We start from the raw sequence: 18573 nt of genomic DNA on the forward strand, positions 1-18573 counted from the left end.
ACTCCACAATGAAAAGGGCTAGAGACTCACTTTTAAAAAATGTGAGATGAAAATGAATGTATTGTTGCAATAGATCATTATAATGCTATAGTAATCTACCAACTATTGGATCTTTTTTCTAAAAGCTTGAAAAAAGCTCTCCATGGGGGAGGAGTAGGGGGGATGTTGGCTACCGGGGCTGAGATATGGAAAATGGCACTAATGTGGGGCAAAAATATGCACCTTCCCATCCACACAGCATCCCAAACCACTCTGCAAAACTTCTGAAAAGGTCATACCCAACCAGGCTGGGGTGGCAAATGATCACAGCAAAGTAGGAGGAAACACAGAACAGGATACTCCTGAAAACTGCAGTAAGAAATCCACAGCAGAACAAAATATCTGTGTGGAAGCATCCTATAGAACATGAGTACTTTGAACACTCTCAAAGAGGAGGGTCATTCTATTAAAGAAATCTGTCAATTAGTTTTAGCCCAATTACTAATTCTGCATGGATCTGCCTATAAAGTTAAGGGGTGGTGGTGGAACAACAGCATGCTTTGGTCTTAAGAGGATGTGCGCATGTGTGTTAAAGCAGTCTCAGAAGAGGCATTCCCTCACACACAGGAGGAAATCTTCTTCTGAGATGACCCTGCGTGTCCCTAGTTTAAGAGTGCTGGCATTAAAAAGAACGCCGTTTAAAATGCCAGTGCCCAGTTAATCAAATCAACATTATTCAGTTACAAACGTTATTTCCCTCATACTTAGACGAACACGTCTTGCAATTTCAGACCCAGGCTGGGCATTCTGCCACGTCTACCAGCAGGCATAAGAAGAAGGACTTTGAGAAGGAGAAGCGCTTCCTCCCCACCTCTGCCAGGGAAGCCTGTCGACAGGGTGAAGTGCTAGAATATGGGGTTGGTATTCATAAGGGAAACGTACACAGCAGTTGCCCGTAAAATGGCTCTTTGGGGGCCAATACCACAGGTAGATAATTAGAACAGGAAATGGTCTCACAAGCGTTGCCTTGAATACCTTCATATTCTGGATTTGTGCTTCTGGGTCCACAAAAGAGACATACAAAGCAGCTGTGTGCAATGACTGACCCTTTGGCACACCCACTACTGATAGTCCCTTCCCACAGTTCAATTCAGCCCAATCAAGGCGACACTCACGTGCACAAGATGGACTGATCTTCTCGGTCTGTAGAGGGCAAGAAAGAAAATTCAGAGTCCATCTCTCCTACTAGAGACTCAAGATTGCTGTCCTCCATTGGAGGGCACCAGAGATGCATATTCATTCATCTTCCCAGCTCAGTTTCCACCATCACAGGAATTTCAAACCACGCAGGCACCTGCCCAAGGGTACTTTTTTTCCTTCCCATCCCCCAATTCAGTTAGGGAGTATGAACTTTTTGAACTTTTCTCCCTACTCCAGCAAGCCACCCTCAGATTCTTCCCTGCCCCAGTCAATTCCAGCTGCTCCTAGCTCCAGTTCATACCTTGCAACATGCTTCGATAGGCCGCCTCAGAGATGGCATAGATGTGGGGGGGCATCTCATGGCGCTTCTTGCCCCGATACATCTCCACGATTTGCTCTGTATAAATGGGCAAGTTCTTATAAGGGTTGATGACCACGCAGAAAAGCCCCGAATATGTCTGTCGCAGGAGAGAAAGGGAAAGGACAGGGCATCTTAGAACAGTTACGTTTCCTTTTTCCACAAATGCACAAAGCAAGTTTAAAACAGGATCTCTTGCAGGTGCCACCCTGCACATGGGTGAAATCAACAGCAGCCCATACACGGGCTTTCTCAGTTTTGGCCTCTACCCTGTAGAACAGCCTGCGTGAGGAGGTCAGGAGACCCCCCCATTTTCCTGGCTTTCTGCAAATGATGCAAAACTGAATTAATCAAATAGGATTATTACTCAGGAGCACTGTATTGTAGGGAGAGGATCTCAAAGAGATGTTTCACTAACAAGTTAGGGACCATAGACTTCACCACTATGTTGCCTTACAAACTAGCTGTTGCTTTAAGTATGTGCTCCTCTGAGCTACCTGTGCTTCATGTTGTTTAATGCCAGTCCTAGAACTGATTATGTTCTGTTTCAGCATTTCTTCAACGCTATATTGGATTCTTGCTAATTCTATGTCTTTGTAAACTTGTATTTATTATCCCTGCGGCATTGTTTATGGAAATGTCCTTGATATTGACTGTACTAATTTCATACCATGTAATCCGCCTTAAGTCTCAGTGAGAAAGATGGACTATAAATGATATCAAATAAATAAATAAATAAATAAATAAATAAATAAATAAATAAATAAATAAATAAATAAATAAATAAATAAATTACAGCTCATGCAAGGGCCTATGTACATGTACCCATGGGTAGGGTCAACTGAGAGCAGAACCACAAGTGACAAAAGGCACAGATTGGACACTTGTCTGCTTCCCTCAAGTTTTGATGGGAAATGTAGGCATCCTGGTCTCGCAGCTTGGCTCTCTGTCTGCTGTCCAATGGACTTTTCAACTGTCACTTGTCCAACATTCCGCCAAGCTGCCTACATTTCCCATCAAAACTTGAGGGAAGCTGACAAGTGTCCAATCTGTGCCTTTTGTCACTTGTGGTTCTGCTCAGACATGGTCTGGGAGTTTCATGCTTCCCAGGCATGCATGGCACATGTGGAGAGGGGGGGTTAGACCTCCTCCCTGCACCATTTTCTCAACCTGAAATGGGGCCAGGAGGAGCTGCTATTTGCCCCACTGCAGAAATGTAACCGATAGGCTACATGGTAACTTTCCCCAGAGGAGCCAAGGCTGGCTCCCCAAAGCTGTTGCAGGTTGGGGAAAAGTCACAAGGGAAGGGAGATCCAAGACTTCTCTCCCTGTATGCAGTGGTTCTGGTCCAAACTGATCCTACACATGTCTGGGAAGCACAGAACTCCCAGACTCTCTCTGTTGACCTGACCAGGGGATGTACCCATGAAAAATATATCTTGTAGCTAGGCTTTGAGTATTGTTCTGTGAAAGCCCGCACGATTTATTCAAAGACATTATTAGAATGTACAGCTATTTCTGTTTCAAGCCAAATGTAGAGCCGGGGGAAAGAAGAGTTAGACCTTGTTTGGTTGAATTAATCAAGCATGTTTTAATTTGAGGCAGGGAACCTGGGCACTCCCATGTAGCAGCTAGCCTGTGGTTTACATGAGCGGGGAGAAAAGGGGAGAAAAGGGAAGAGAAGAACATGTGTCTGAGGAGAACCTGTCGTTCCTGTCAGACATTTTCAACTCTGATGTGAGAAGTCGAAGTTGTTGGACCGGAGCATGATATTCCCGTATCATAAAAACAAATTTGAGATTAAAGGCAAGAAAACGGCAACCTTCTGGAATCTGCTGCCCAAAGCAATCCAGCCTGGAAGCCCACTGAGAGTCTCTTTTAAAAAATCTAATAAGCTGGCATGAGAAAGAAAGCAGAGCGCGGCTCCTCTGTGAAAAGAGGCTCCGTTCTGGCAAACATTTCCTCTGCACTGACTGTGGCTTTTAGTAACTTGCTTTGCCAAGCTGGTTGCCAAATTCAGCTTGAAATCTGGGCATTCTTCGCACACCGTCACTAGCCCTGGATGTTTTCCCGGTGGAGTGCCAACAGCTGAATTGAGCCGTGGTAGGGCAACCACCTGCCTGCCTTAGCACCGGCTGATCAGGCTGCGAGAGCCTGTACTGAGGAGCCAAAACGACTGAATCAGCCTTCCGAACAGGACATGAAGCAAGAGGTTAAAATTACAGGGAGGAAGAGATAGGTTAAGCAGCTGGAAGCACTCCAGAGCAGGCTCAGCGTAGAGACACTGCTGAGGGAGGCCGTATCATTCTCCTTTTGTGAAGGATTTTCATTTCCATTGAAGTCTAAAGGTCTCCTGTTCAGGGCGCTACATACACAACATATTCTGCCTCAGATCCGGGAACACGTTTAGGTGCTTCACTGCGGCAACTTCCACTTCTAAGATTCAGCGTGTTTGTGAATGTGCCTGAAGGAGAATTCATTTCACACCCCGTCACAGGCTCCTGTTCTGGCTAAACAGGTCTAGTTCGTTCCCCGCCCCGATACCCAGCTGCAGGGGTGGGGATCGGGGGGGGGGGGGAGGGTGCGGGGCTGTCCGCAAGTCAGCAATGACGTGTGGCTTAGAGAATGTTGTGGCATAGAGCCTCTCAGGGCAGCCTTTTGTGCCCGCATGGGTGCCACGGAAACCAGAGCGAGACAATACCAGGACAGAAGGGGAGGGACATGCCTTCCCTTGTCCTCCACTCTATAGCAAACTGGGGATTAATGGGGGGGGAGAAAGAAGCTACCCCCCCTTTTGGCATCATCACACACACTTCACAAATCAGAAACAACACTCAACCTTGCATTCCCCACTGCTTGGCATCAGTGCCCCTGTGACTGAACAGATCAGCACTTCAACACAACCACACGCAACGAGGAGGGGAAACCAGCCCCATAGGCCTGGCTGCCTGGAGCCATTCCCCAGTAGGGGGTGCACTGGCTCTAATATGCTCCAGCTGAAGGCCCCAGCTTCAGTACTCGGCATCTCTGGTTAAAAGGATTAAGATCACTCCTTGGGACCTTGCAGAATTGCTGCCAATCAAAACAGACAAGACTAGTCTCGATAGACCAATGGTCTGACTGTGCATAAGGCAGCTTCAATATGAGGGGTCTAGTGGCAACACAGCCAGGAGCTGGGACTGGGACATTCAGGTTCCCCGGCAGAGTGTTTATTGGATGATGGAAAGGGGTACAGAGAGCAGAACTCCTGGGCTGTTTTGGAAAGAAGCCTAGTGGGGTAGAGAAGCAGGTTCAGCGAGTCATAGCAATGGTAACAGAACGAGGTGGGAGGATTCTCTAGCACGAGAAGCAGCAACCTGGGTCTGACACTCACATAGATGAGGCCAGAGTAGTAGCGGTCTTTGAGGTTATGCAGCACAGAAGCCTCGTTCAGACAGGTCAGCTCCGCCATGTCTTCCACCTTGGTGAATTTGGGAGGGTTCATCTTCTGGATGTCATCCTTGGCGACCAGCACCTGACGCCCGTTCTCGGTAAGCTCCACCAGCACCTCATCTCCCCGCTCTTCCCGCAGCCCAGCCGCCTCAAAGCCATGACGCTCCGATGGGACCCACACCAGTCGCTTGGCTGTCCAGTCAGCTTGTGATGCTGGGTTTCCCACCTGGTTTCGGTCCACAAACAGGTATCTCTCAGCGCCGACGTCGCCCCGCGGTGCAGGGGCCCGGACAGCCATGGCTGAGATAAAAACAAGGAATAGGTGAGCCAGGGCACATTTTGCTTATCTGGCAGTCTGGACCCCCCCCTCCCCAAATACCAGGGACTTTAATTTTGAACCCTATGTCTTCTCCACGCCCCCCAACTCCAATGTACCCTGTCCTTGGTCCCTGCTTCTTGTTGGGTACCCTATCACCCTGCACAACTGGAAGATCACATCTCAAGTTACTCTCTACAGGTCCTTCCACTCAAGGTATTTTCACTGCTCCCTACACATTCTTTCTCTCTTTGCTCCCTTTTACGGAAACGGGGATAGAACACATCTGGAAAATTTTCCTCCTCTGGAGGGAAAAATGCACATTTGGGGAAGGGGGCGGGGACTATGGAAATATTTATAGCAGTTATTCGATCACCAAATACAAAACTCAGTCAAATCCTTCAGACTCCAAGTTTCTCATACAAACATTACAACGTCAACAACAGAAAAATGCTGTGTTTACAGAGGAATTACAGAGAAATAAAATCTGGATTTTGGCAAGGTAGAGTGTACTGAGAAAAGCAAAAGGGTGCCGGGAATCAAGACTCTCTCAAGTTCTCAGCAAGAAGGCTGTGGTTCTGGTGGGTGAGGAATGGCAGCTGAGCTCAGGGAGGGGTTTCTGTCCGAAAACAGGAAAGAAGCGGGCATTTCAGTGTTTTCATATTCAGATGTATATACAGAACAGATTCTTCTTATCTCCCCCCCCCACCCCGCCCTTCAAAACACATTTCCAGTTTTTCCTGAAGCTGTGAAGACAAAACAAACATTTCTCCCCAGGCTTTTCTCTTTAGCACTAGCCTTTAAACACAATATTCCACCTTCTGGAAGAGTCCATCAGTACAAAGCCAGTTCTGTAAAACCTAAGACATTTAAGCTATGCAAAACCTGTAGCGGTTTTTAAAAAATGTAGCTTCCATGTATTGCCAAATTTGCATGTCCTTGTTGCAGGATTTGGGCATGTTTGTGTGGGCATGTGCAAGGGAGGAGGTGGCGGCTCAGGCGGGCAGCACGGACCTGACACTGCCGTTCCAACACTTGCAGAGAAATGGAAAACTGATTCAACCACCTCCCAGCCCAGCCTATTCATTGGCTATGCATTCCAGCAAATAAAGTTGGTGTGGGAGGGTGTAATGTATCCCTACGATTAGTCCATTCCTAATAACCACAATTGAAGGACAAGGAATCAACAGAGGCAGGAAGAAAATTGCAACAAAAATATTTAGTCGTTTTTAAAACTGAGGGTGCCTTACAAATTCGTCACGGTAGCCGGCAACAACACCCCTTGCCCCTTCCAACCACTATCTAGAACAAAACGATCAAAAAAGGAAGAAATTGGATTTGCATGCACATCACACAGAACTCCGGACCAATCAGCTACACCCATCAACCAACAACATCAGACCCAGTTTTAATTTTTTTAAGCCTGTATCTCCCTCCTTCTCTTCCATCTCAGGCCATATGTGCAGTACAGATATCATACTGATTTAGTTCCTGTTCTGAAAGGACTCACAGTAATTGCAGTTGGGGGGGTGGGGGGCGCAGAAGATGATAGAGATCTTCAAGAGAATTCTTAGCAACTAACCAGTTCCCAGGACTTTTGCAGGGACCACCATGACGGTTAAATAAGCATAGAGCTGGCAAACACATGCAGTGTCCACTTTATCTGTCTGCCCCTCGCCCCCATTTTTCTGTTCTAAAAGAGGAACCACTGCAGCACTTTTGCTGTGATCCACCTCTGGTCAGGCTACAACTCACATGTGGGTCCTGACCCAATGGGATATAGCAGATCTGCTCACATTCAAGGAAGTTAAGAACAGATGTAGACAGGAAACGCTAAAAAAACCTGGCTGCCAAAGAGGGACTGCGAAACATTTAATTGTATCAGTGATGGGGAAAGACCCCAGGAATCCTACCTCCCACGTAGTCTCCACCCGCCCTCTTCCAGGCACTTGCTTGCTAGGTTTCTCTCTTCTCCCATAAAATCCAATTGCCGAAACTCTCCTTCCTGATCCCCAGCTCAGAGACCCCAGGAAGCATCTGGCTGATGAGCTAGATTTTCCAACTTCCCCACACCCATCCCAGGCCAGGGCCCTGCTGGGCTCGCTGGTGCAAGCGGCAGTCTTGTTTGCTTGGGCTGCTGCAGCCAGACACTCACGTCCTTGTTCCAGCCACCAGAGTTGGCCGCAGGGGTCTCCCTACGATAGGAGGCCTTGTCTTTTCTTTGCATGAACAGGTCTGCAAAGAGCACTTCGTCCCTATTATTTCAAAAGCTGCTTTTGTGGTGCTTTTGCATCATACATGTTAGACACAATCCTACTCATATTCAACTCAGTCGAGCATAACCTATGATGCCCCCCCCCCGCCAATTGCTGCACTTGAACTCCAAGGACAGAGGTACCTGGGCACATGCTGTGACCTATAAGGTATGCATACCAACCCCTGATTGCGGTTTCCCAGAAATCAGGGGAACGCACTCTGCCTACACTCAAAGGCGCTTTACTTTTTACTGTTTGAGAGCTGTCAGGCAGCGATGAAAAAGTACAGTTGCCAACTCCAACCTGGGAAATTCCTGGAGATTTGGAGGCGATGCCTGTGTAGGGCAGAATTTGGGGAGAGATTTCACGTAGAATCTACGGAATACTATACAGTCTACTTTCTGAAGCTTCCATTTTCTCCACAGCAACTCATCCCTGCAGTCTGGAGATCAGTTGTAATTCTGAGAGAATTCCTGGCCCCACCTGGGGGTTGGCCACTCTCGCCAAAGGGCTTTCTGTTAGTGGAGGGGGGAACGGCAAAATGGCCACGCATCATATGGAGACTCTCGGTGAACCAGGAGGGATTTTTGTGGTGACTCATGGGGTACAGAGGAGAGGAGAAGGGGGAAAGGGGAGAATGTCCTCACAGTGTTAGGATGGAGGGGGGGGGGAGAAAGAAAGAGGCTCCACTTCTTCCTACAAAGAGCAAAGGGTGGCTGGTAACGCCCTTGGCTGCCAACCAAGGCAGGTGCAACCCGCTGAGCATATCTTTGCCAGGCAACCACCTGCCACAGCTGCCACACCCTTGCCCAAGAACCCGGGAGCAACTCGTCTGTCCCACTTGCCCCTGCTGTAACCCACAAGGATTCTCTTTCCTTTCAAGGAAAGCCCTGATATTGTACTGTCTCCCACTGCGCAAATGTATTTCACTCCTACAATACACTCCCAGGTTTACTCCCATTTGCCAGGGATTAATACAGGGCAAACCACCACCCCCCTTCATGTGTGGTGGCTCATTTACAAATACCAGCACTGGTTTGTCTTTAGATAGTGTAACTTTTTCGCTCTTTGCAAATAAGGACACAAAGATTAGACTCCTCATTCTCTGTGATTTAGATTCACTAAATCTTTTACTTACACATAACACACTCTCTAACCCAAACCGGGCATGCATGCCACATTGACCCTATGCCCACATCCCCTATACTCTCCTTTGCCATTCATCCAGCTCCTATATACCCTTGTACCCACAAACTTCAGCATGAGATAGCAAATTGTCTCACTGTTCTAGAGTTAACGCCTCTGCTTTCTGCAATCAGAACTTCAGAGTTTTGACATGTTACCAAGAAGGCATACAAATGTATCTCCACCTATACAGGGAGAAACCTATCCACTATCTCACCTACCCCCCCCTCCCCAAATCAAAATGGCATAAAAATGTAACTGGAGCCCTGCTGGATCAAACCAATGGTTCATGCAGTCCAGTATTCTGTTTTCTACAGCGACCAGCAATACTCCAGAAGATCAACAAACAAGCAGGGCAACAGAGGCCAAGATCTCCCACTGTCATTTCCTCTCCCCTCACGCAGTAATTGGTATTCAGAGGTATATTGCCTCTGAACACAGAGGTTCCATTTTCCATTATGGTTTATACCCACTGACAGGCCTATTCTTCATGAATCTGTCTTATCTCCTCTGGCATTGGGCATCTCCTCTTTGCCCAAAGACCCCATTAATTCCTGGTGTTCCGCTCTACCACTCTAAACCACCATGTCGAATTTCTGTCTGAATAGGCCTGGTGTCTCAGTTCCAGTCCTTCCCTGCAGCCTCACCCTGCCCTACCACATTAATGGGCCAACTCTGTTCCACACACAAAAAAAATTCCCCACTTCCACACACAACGTACTTCCACAACATTCCACACAGTCTCCCAATCGCCACACTCCTGCCCACCTGGGGGACAGGCCAACATCCGACCAAAGGAGTCTGAAGCAGTGAGAAAAGTGCCAAGCTACCCTGAGCCCTGTCAAGCAGTGCCCAGCTGAGTGGCACTAACGAGCCAGCTGCGCCCTCGTTAGCTAATTAATTTGCTGAGCAATCCCTGGGTGAGGCCATTAGGGTGGTGGCAAACAATTGCCTCTGGCCCCTGGAGGCCCTGACAAATCCAGGATTCCTAGTGTTCAGTGTCCCTTTCTCTAGAATCACCACCAGACTCTAAACTCCCTGAAAACAAAAGGCAGATCAAGTGTGAAAATGGAAAGCCACAGGGAATCACCTCACTGGGTCCCCAAATTTTACAATGCGCCCTGAAGCTGCCACCCTCCCCACAACAGAATTCTTGTGCCTTTAAGCACTTCTACATACAGAAATTAAACTGGTGCCATTGGGATGTGGAGCTAAGAAAAGCTTTACCTGCTGAGTTTCTGCCTGTTGTGAAACTGTAAAAGGCACAGGAGCCCTGCCAGGAAAAGAAGGTAGCGACCATAAATTGGGGGAAAGTTGGGGAAATTAGGGCTGCCAACTGACCAGGTGGTAAAAACAACGGCCTGACCTGCTCCTATTTCATTTCCGTGGCGCTGTGCTGAAGATTAACATCTGCTAATTGCTCAACTCAAAGGGTTGTTAAAAAGGGGAGCTACAAGGGCCAGTTCAAAAGTTAGCATCCTTAATGAAGTCGCAAGTGGCACGCTGGAATGGGACTCCTAAGGCACCCTGCAGAGGGCCCAGCACGTCCGATCTGGGGCTCTCCAAACGCAGATTGTCCAAGGATTCATTCCAAATCTGAATCAACACTGAATCATGTACCTGTTTTACCCTGTAACTCATGACAGTGGCGAAACAGGGTATTTATTTTTATTTTATTTTATTGAAAACACCACACCTTTCCACCTAATCCAGGCCTCTGGCAGCTTTCGATCAAAAATAACCACCCAGAACAGTCTACGCAGTAGAAACAAAAGCAACTAAAAACTTATAGACGGCAAGAAGTATCCTAAAAATAGCAGTCAGACGTCTCCAGAGGCCAAAGTGAATAGTGATGTTACCTGACGAAGAGAACAAGGGAGGTAAGTTTGGGTGCTGCTACGGAAGCGACCTTGCTCCCTGCTGCTACCCACCTTCACTTGCTTTTGAGAGGGATACCCCGAAGAGGGCTTAGCAGAAGATCTTGAGGCATGGGAAGATGCTTAAGGAAGTGGACAAACCTCCAAGTATCCTGATCCCTGCCTTTCGTGGGCTTCCACAGGTAAGAACCACTTCTTCAAATTCCTCAAAACTTGTAGCCACTGAAGATTTTTCAGCACTGGCAACAGATGATTAGATCTGCCGGCCTCGTTGGCCACCATATTGTGAAATGTGAATCAGTCCAAGTTTTCAAACAGTCTTCTTAAGAAGTCCATACATAAGATGTTGCAGCAATCAAATCTGGAAGTTTCCAGAGAAAGGGATAACAATGGCAAAACCAGTTCTTGTGTGAAGGTACTATGGGCCAGGGAGCCACCTGAGAATTCAATGGCAAGGATGAACCTCATAGCGCTGGACCAAATGCCGGACCCCATCAAAACCAGGATAAATACCAACACCAAGATAACTGAGCTGAACTTATATAAGTGAAAGTTTGTGTGGCCTAACAGATAAGATGTCTGACTTCAGATCGTAAGCTTGAGGGTTTGAGCCCCTTCATGACATACCACTTTCACCCTGACCCGGATCGCCCCTGCTAACCCAATCTCGTCATCTTGGAAACGAAGCAGGGTCACTCACAACTGAAACTTGGATGGCAGACCACCAAGGAAGACCAGGGTCGCTATACAGAGGCAGGCAATGGTAAACCACTTCTGAACAACTCTTGCCTGGAAACCCCTATGGGGTCGTCGTAAATCAACTGTGACTTGACCACACTTTCCTCTACCACCAAGTGATAAATAGCATATGCAAATGAACAAATCAGCATATTCCACAGGATGGAGAAATTCACTCTGGTCAAGAGGGTTGATGATGATGGCCGGCTGGAAATTCCTGAATTCAGAATATGCGGTGAAGGAAGAAGAAAGGGCTCAGAAGCCAAGACTCCTGGTTTGTTCCATGGGGAGGCAGTGGCTTAAAACAGCAAGGATGATGAAACGTAGTACTCATATTGTGTTTTTTTAAAAGAAGGCAAGTCCCTCCCTCCACAGAGAATGCCCTGCCAATGCCCCCCTGCCCTTGGCTGGTGGTTTGGGACTGGCAGCACCTTATGGAATTGCAAGAATGCCCTTGAAAGCCCACAACTGGACTGTCACAAGCACGTTAACCTGAACAGTGAGCACTCCAAACCCTCACCCTCCAGGCACTGAACGGTCAATGAAAAAGGAAAAAAAAAAGGAGATTGGGCAGGGGACAGCAAAGAGGGAAGAGACGAATTCTAAGTACGACAGATCATTTGCGTGATGCTGAAGACAGATGGGAGGAAGGCCAGATCAAACCCACTGGGCTTCTAGGCCCAGTGGGTTTGATCTGGCCCGAATACTCCAAAAGAAAGCCACAAGGCATGGCACCATGCCCAGGGGTAATTGGTTCCAAATGCGTCTCTCTCTGGGGTGCGGCATGGGTAAGAAAGAAATGGGTAAGGCAGAAAACGCAGTTCTCTGCAGAGGTGCCAGTAGCATTCATCTTCAAAGCCAATTGAAGATGAGAAGCCAGTAGGGAGTGGTGCCTAGTGTTCAAATGAGGAGAGGCTGAGAGCCAGGACTCCTGGGTTCTCTGGACCAGGAAGGGGCTTAGCAGGAGAGAGGAAGGGAGGAACAAGCGTGAAAGGGTTAAGAATGGGAACCAATGCTCCATGGGCCGAGACCTTCCTATAATTGTTAGTTAAGAGAGCCACAGGAGTTTGTTTTGCTTGGGATGGTTGAAATATTTCTGGTGTGGCTGCCTCCCCAATCTCGGAGGCTCCTTAAACCCTCGGAAGGCGGTGCCCAGCTCACATACTCTGCTTGCTCTCAGCAGCCAGCTCAAGACTATTTGCATTAGGAGTCTTGTTTGGTTTTTTTGCTGTTCACCTGTCAAAAGTTCTTGTCACACAAATACAACAAGAAGTATTTCAGGACAAGCCTACCAGGTGCCCTGGTGAACTCGGGGAGTCAAGCCTGTTAAGTCCTTCCTTGTTTCAGCCCACAGTCACCTCTGAGGAAGCCAAGGCAGTCCTGGTTTCTGGTCCCCTCTGCCAGTGACCCCGGAAGAACTCAGGCTGTTAAGGTCCCAGACAGTTCCAAAGTTCAAACAAAGAGGAGGGGGGAAATAGGCACTGCTCACTTTGCATTCAGTGAACAAGCTTGCTTTGTGTATCACAGCAAGCCAGCCAGGCCCCTCCTGCAGGGCTTGCTTGTGAGCCCCCCACCAATCAACCTGTGAAATACCACAGCCTTGTAGGACTGAGTTACTTCCCTGCTCACCTGGGGTGAGCTCTAGTGAAAAAAGGAAAAATACCACCGTAACAATCTAACTGCTTACACTCTTTACTCTCAGTTCAACTTTTAAACAAACCAATAGAATATATAACCACTTGTCAGTGCCTGTTCATATACAAGTCAGGTAACAACACTTCTCCAGATACATAAAGAGCAGGGCTCATTTCGAAGGGGAATGCAGTTCCGGCAGTTCCCCAAAGAGGTCACATGTCAGGTGGCCTCGTCCACCTGACTCATGGCCATTTTGGGCCTGTTTCGTCCTGGATTGGGGCCGAAATGGCCCGGATCGGGCCTCTGACAGGTGGTAGATCACTCTCCTGTTCAGCAGCGGCTTGATCCTGACCATTTTGGGCCCCTTTTTGCCATTTTGGGCCCAATTTCGGCCCTGAATGGCCAGGATTGGGTCCAAAGCCGCCAGGATAAGTGATGTCAGGGGGTGTGGCATATGCAAATCAGTTATGCTAATGACACATTTCCAGTGATGTCAAGGGGTGTGGCATATACTAATGAGTTATGCTAATGAGTTCCTCCAGCTCTTTTTCTACGAAATGACACCTGATAAAGAGGATCACCCATATTATAATCCTTAAGTAGGTATAATTCCATTAATCAGTCCAGTAATTTATTTTATCTTTTGCAGGAGTTCATCATTCCAGACACCATCCTCTTTGTTGTGTATCACCTGGGGTGAGCATCAATTGTCTATGGGCGAGCAGTGAGTGGTCAATAATACCATGTTATGTTTGTTTCTCTCTCTGTAGTATCAGCCTTCTAAGGTTAGTCTTAAAACTAGGCGTACATGCAGCTTGCTCCATCTAACCTCTGCCAGAAGTGCTAGTAATACAGAGAGGACTGGAGAGCTGGAGGGAAGGAAGATATGCACAGGGACCAGTTTCCCACTGCTTCTCTCTTGGACCTATGACTTTTGGATTCAAACCAGGGGGCAAAGAGGAAGACATGATGGCAGCCACATTAAACACTGTGCTGCATTTTCATAGGCGGCCACTATAGCACTGCATTATTATCGCTCCCATAGCGCTGTGTTATCCCTTCTCTACCTGCTGGCCAGAAAGCAGAGAAAATGGACCTTGGAAAGAACAGTACGACCAGTGTGCTGGTTAGGGCTGGCGTGCCACTTTGTGTAGGTGGTTGTTTACCTCACTTATCCCATCCTGGAGCCGTTTGTTAACCAGAAACAGGAATGAGGGTTTTCTGCCCCCTAGCCCTGCCACCATTAGCATTCAGATGAAGTCCTATAAAAAACGGCGGGATTCAGTTAAGACACGCTGATACAGCTACCAGCAACTACTACAAAGCTAGCAAACACTAGAAATATAAATGCTGCCACTATTAAACAGGTACAGTGTGAGAGTGTATGACCCTCGGTCTGGCTAGCGTGCAAGCTTCATATGAAGTAAATAAATGCCACTGGTCTCTGGAGGGTGCAGGTCCCACTTTGTCCTTCCACTGACATCTCCAGTATTAGCTACCCTAGTGACACCCAAGGAATCCTGGCCCCTTTCCCAGCAGTATGCAGAGCAACCCCTCCTCTCCTTCATTACCACTTCTTCCCCAAACTCCCCTTAACTCTTTATTTGCCTATCCATGATGCAGAATTTAGAGGCAGAAGGAGTTTGTACATCTAGGAGTCAACAAGAATTTGGGAGCCAGTGAACTCGGCTTCTTTGAGAGGACGACAGGATTTAGCAGATGATGGAAAGGGGAATATCAAAAGCCCAAGGATTTCCTGGAGCGGGTTGAGGGCAGAAGCATGGGGAAGAAGATAGTCGGGAGCCAGGAGTGTTTGAAAAATGCCCCAGAGGAGTTATAGCAAAGGAACAGGAATCCTGGGTTCTCTAGAAGCAGGATGGGGAAATGCATGGGCCACAGCCAAGTCGCCAGGAGCCAGGACTCCTGGGTCCTTTGGGCCTCTCTGGGGTGACTGCTGCTATCTTTGTAACGATCACGGACACAGGCTGACAGACAAACTCGGCTTAAATGTGTGTTACTGGTGCGTGTGTCAAGTTTGTGTTTGTGAGTGTGCAACTTCTGCATCTGCCCCGCATGGCCTCCACCCCTTCTCCGGAGCACACGGCACGCCTGCTAATTGTTGTGCCGGCCGGTTCATATGACTCTTAACGTATCCAGACCTTCTGCCAAGATCGCTGTTCCAAGTTTAGGACGAAGCAGAGAGGGTTGGGAGGGGGGCAGGGAACAGGCGGCTTCCATGGCGTATACGTGCCCATTGCTGCTATAAATATCAGTTGCCTGAAACATAACTGGTGCTCAAGTCCAGTGGAGACGTCCTACGGGAAACTCAGAGAGGCAATGGGAATTAACCAGTCTCTCTCAGTTCTTGTCCCAATTCAATGTGAAGCCAGACATGAAATCATCTTCTTTTTAAATCACAATGTTCAACTTTTGCTGTATGGGGCTTAAGGCGCCATTGTGAGCTAGCCCCTCTGTTCTGAGAGTTTTGAACAAATGCTTGTTCAGCCCATCAATGGACACCTCAATGTCAGGGAAGTACGTCTCCCCAAAGTACTTTTTCTTTTCTGATAAAAAGTCAGCCAAAGCTCCCTACAGCAGTTCACACACAGCACACGAAAAATCATTAAGGATTGGGGAACAACCCCACCGCTAACAACTAAAACTGTATTTTCATAAATCTATTTCACCAAAATATGAACACATTCAGGATTATGAAATCAGACAGAGAGACTCTTCAGATACAAAGAGCTACTCTGCAGCTAACGGCCAGCGGATGCCTTTTGAATAACGCATACCACAGTAGTTGAATAGTGCAGAGAGAAAGAAAGAATGTGGTTTTAGACCAAAGAGCATTACTTCTGTACTTAATCACCTAACTACAGAATGTCCCAGCTTTTCATTGGTTAAATTACCCCTTCCTATTTAAATTTTTCATGGGGTGGCAGGGTACGAGTTATAATCTAGAAGTAAAGTCACCTGTCAAATCTGACTTTTTAGACGTTGTTCAGGTCGCTTTCTTCTTCAATATAAAAAAAGGGAGCAAAGTTGTTCCACTATTCTATTGATCGCACATCTGGAAAAAAACATGGGCAAAACAAAAGCTTCTGCCACAATAAAATCATTAAGTCTTTAAGGTTCCACAAGACTCTTCCCTGTTTTTGCCACAACAGTCTAACATAGCTATCCCCTCTGGAATTCAGCGCTCTGTTGACACAGCAAATGCTAAGAATTCTCTAGATCTGCAGATCATATCTAGGCACTTTGGTGGACTTCTAGATAAAACTACTTAATTGAATTGATGAAATTCAGATGGTTCTTTCAGCTGCCTCGAATTAGAGGTTAGTCACACAGAGAGAGAGAGAAGCTTCAAATACCTCTCTTTTTTTGTCATGAAAACACAAAGCTGCATTCCTGGCATGCTTGATGTTATTTTGGGGCATAAAACAAAAATTCCTGGACTTTTTGTCTCAAAAGGCAACGGGCGCATGTGCCCAATTACATTTGCAATTCATTTGGTGACATTTTCAATCTTTTCAACCCACGGAGCGCCTCCCTGCTACATGTCTGGCTGCAGCAAACACATTAATACTGCAATCAATTACATTATCCTTAAGGATTTGTGTTTTGTGCAAAAAACCGGCAGCACAAACCCCTTGCAGCAAGAAACCTGCATTAACTAGACATTCTGATTACACAGCTGGGCCTACTCTTGCCGGTAAATCCGAGTGTACAGGGTGGGGGCAGCAAGACCCACCCCTGGCTATGACTGACCCTAGCTACCCAAATCATCCATTCCTTTACATTCTCCTTCCTCGTAATCGAGTTTCAGGTTAGATGCACTGATTCCTCAGCAATGTTAAAAGAGAGGCCTTTGCGGTACTGAAGGCATTTCTTCAAGGCAGAGACAGTTCTCTCCATCCCTCCCAGCACCAATGGGTTTTCTTTCATACTACTGGGTGACAGGCTTTGAGGAGCAAAAAAGGAATCCATACTTAAGCAAAGCCCAGTATGGGGATAAAGGTAGGAGATGAAGGGGGGGGGAGATCAGAAGAAACCTTGCAGAAATTCCCTAGCTGATGTCCTCTGGCTGGGCGCAAATAAAACAGGATAAAGGAACAGAGACAGCCAGTACCGGGAATGGATATAAGAGGGTTAGGGCAGATAGACAGATAAGAGAACAAAGGGTATGGAGCAATGGCTGAAAAACCAGCGTCCATACCTGGACACAATTAAATAAGTGAAAGGCCAGGAGGCAGGTGCATGAATTCACAGAGAATCAGGAAATCAAAAGCAAACAGAGGCTGAGCCCAAAGGAGGCAATGGGTGGGGTGGTGGGGTGGAGATGGACTGGAAAATGTCAAGCATCATCAATTGTTTTAACATGAGGACAAATGGATGACATTCCAGGCAATTTCCCCCCCACCCCCCATACAAGGCCAAATGACATTTTCCCAGCAGTTTCCAGATTCCAAGCAAAAGATCACCCTCAGGGAACTGCAGTGTCACATCTCTGTATGTTTCACCCACAGCTTGGACCATTAAGGCAAACATCTGGACATCAGTGACAGACTGCCCACCCCCTCCCCCTCTCCCAGCCCGCAGAAGACCCTTGCCATGATCCACTGTTCCAGAGAGCCGCACAAGCAGAAGCCGCAAGAGCAGGCAGAGTAAGGAGGCCCTGTATGGAGCACACTGTACCTTAGCAGACAGACGAGCTCTCCCCTCCCCACTCCTGGCAGAGAGAGATGTTGACACCTCCAAGGCCCAACAGCAACTGAGCAGCAACTGGCGAAGGGGAGGAGTCCGGGTGCTGTGGCCATGCCCACCCTGACCAATCACCGCAAAGAGGGTGTGGCAGTGGTGGAGGGGGGAGAAATCCAACTGCAAGGGAAAGAGAGGCTGGGAAAGGCAGTCACTCACACACGCCTTAGGGGGTGGGAATAAAATGAGTGACTGGACAGCCAGCCAAGCAGAGGAAGCAGAGTAGGTGGGTCTTTTGGAGGCTGAATGGATTTCTTTGTGTATGGACCGATCTTGAGAGGAAGGGAGACGGGAAGGATGAATGAGGTCTATTGTCTGCTGGGAGGGGGTTGGGATTACGTCAGAGAATAGGATCCCCCCTTCTCTGCTATTCAAACCAACTAATGGACCCTCCTACATATCTCAGCCTCCCCTCCTCCTCCTCCTCCTCCTCCTCCACATATCCCACTAGAGCACTAACTCCCAAACATCATGCTACAAAAGATACATTAAAAACATGAAGCCATATGTGAGGGAGGTTGCCTGTTGCATCTCACTGTGAGTCACTGCTCTGACTTTGCCGGCTTTCAATCAATTTCTGCTGGAGGCGAGTGAGCAATTCTGCTTAATCTCTGCATTGTGTGATTGGGTAGACAGAGACGTTTCAGAATTGCCCACTGTTGGAAGAGGTTGCCCATAGAATCCTGCACAAATTACTGGCCTCTTAGCCACCACTGGAGGTAGATAAATCTGCCTCATTGAAGGTGGATAAATTTGCCTCATAACATGTGATTGGATCATCCAAGGATGCTACAGAAATTACTTGCTCTCATATCAGATGTGACTGGATCATTCATT

General features: G+C 47.6%; 1 protein-coding gene across 2 annotated transcripts in view; it reads right to left on the reverse strand.

The window, feature by feature from the left end:
• Nucleotides 1–17737, reverse strand: part of LOC129340225 (myosin-10-like) — a 61584-nt gene extending 43847 nt beyond the window's left edge. For both annotated transcript variants that reach the window (XM_054994882.1, XM_054994881.1), the window contains exons 1-4: nucleotides 17674–17737; nucleotides 4911–5269; nucleotides 1481–1637; nucleotides 1155–1182 (exon numbers count right to left, since the gene is read on the reverse strand). In XM_054994882.1, the coding sequence (XP_054850857.1) occupies nucleotides 1155–1182; nucleotides 1481–1637; nucleotides 4911–5267 (542 nt within the window). In that variant the 5' untranslated portion in view covers nucleotides 5268–5269; nucleotides 17674–17737. The remainder of the gene's footprint in view (nucleotides 1–1154; nucleotides 1183–1480; nucleotides 1638–4910; nucleotides 5270–17673) is intronic.
• Nucleotides 17738–18573: the final 836 nt, after the last annotated feature.

The sequence above is a fragment of the Eublepharis macularius genome, chromosome 12 (assembly GCF_028583425.1).
Source record: "Eublepharis macularius isolate TG4126 chromosome 12, MPM_Emac_v1.0, whole genome shotgun sequence".
Lineage (NCBI taxonomy): Eukaryota > Metazoa > Chordata > Lepidosauria > Squamata > Eublepharidae > Eublepharis > Eublepharis macularius.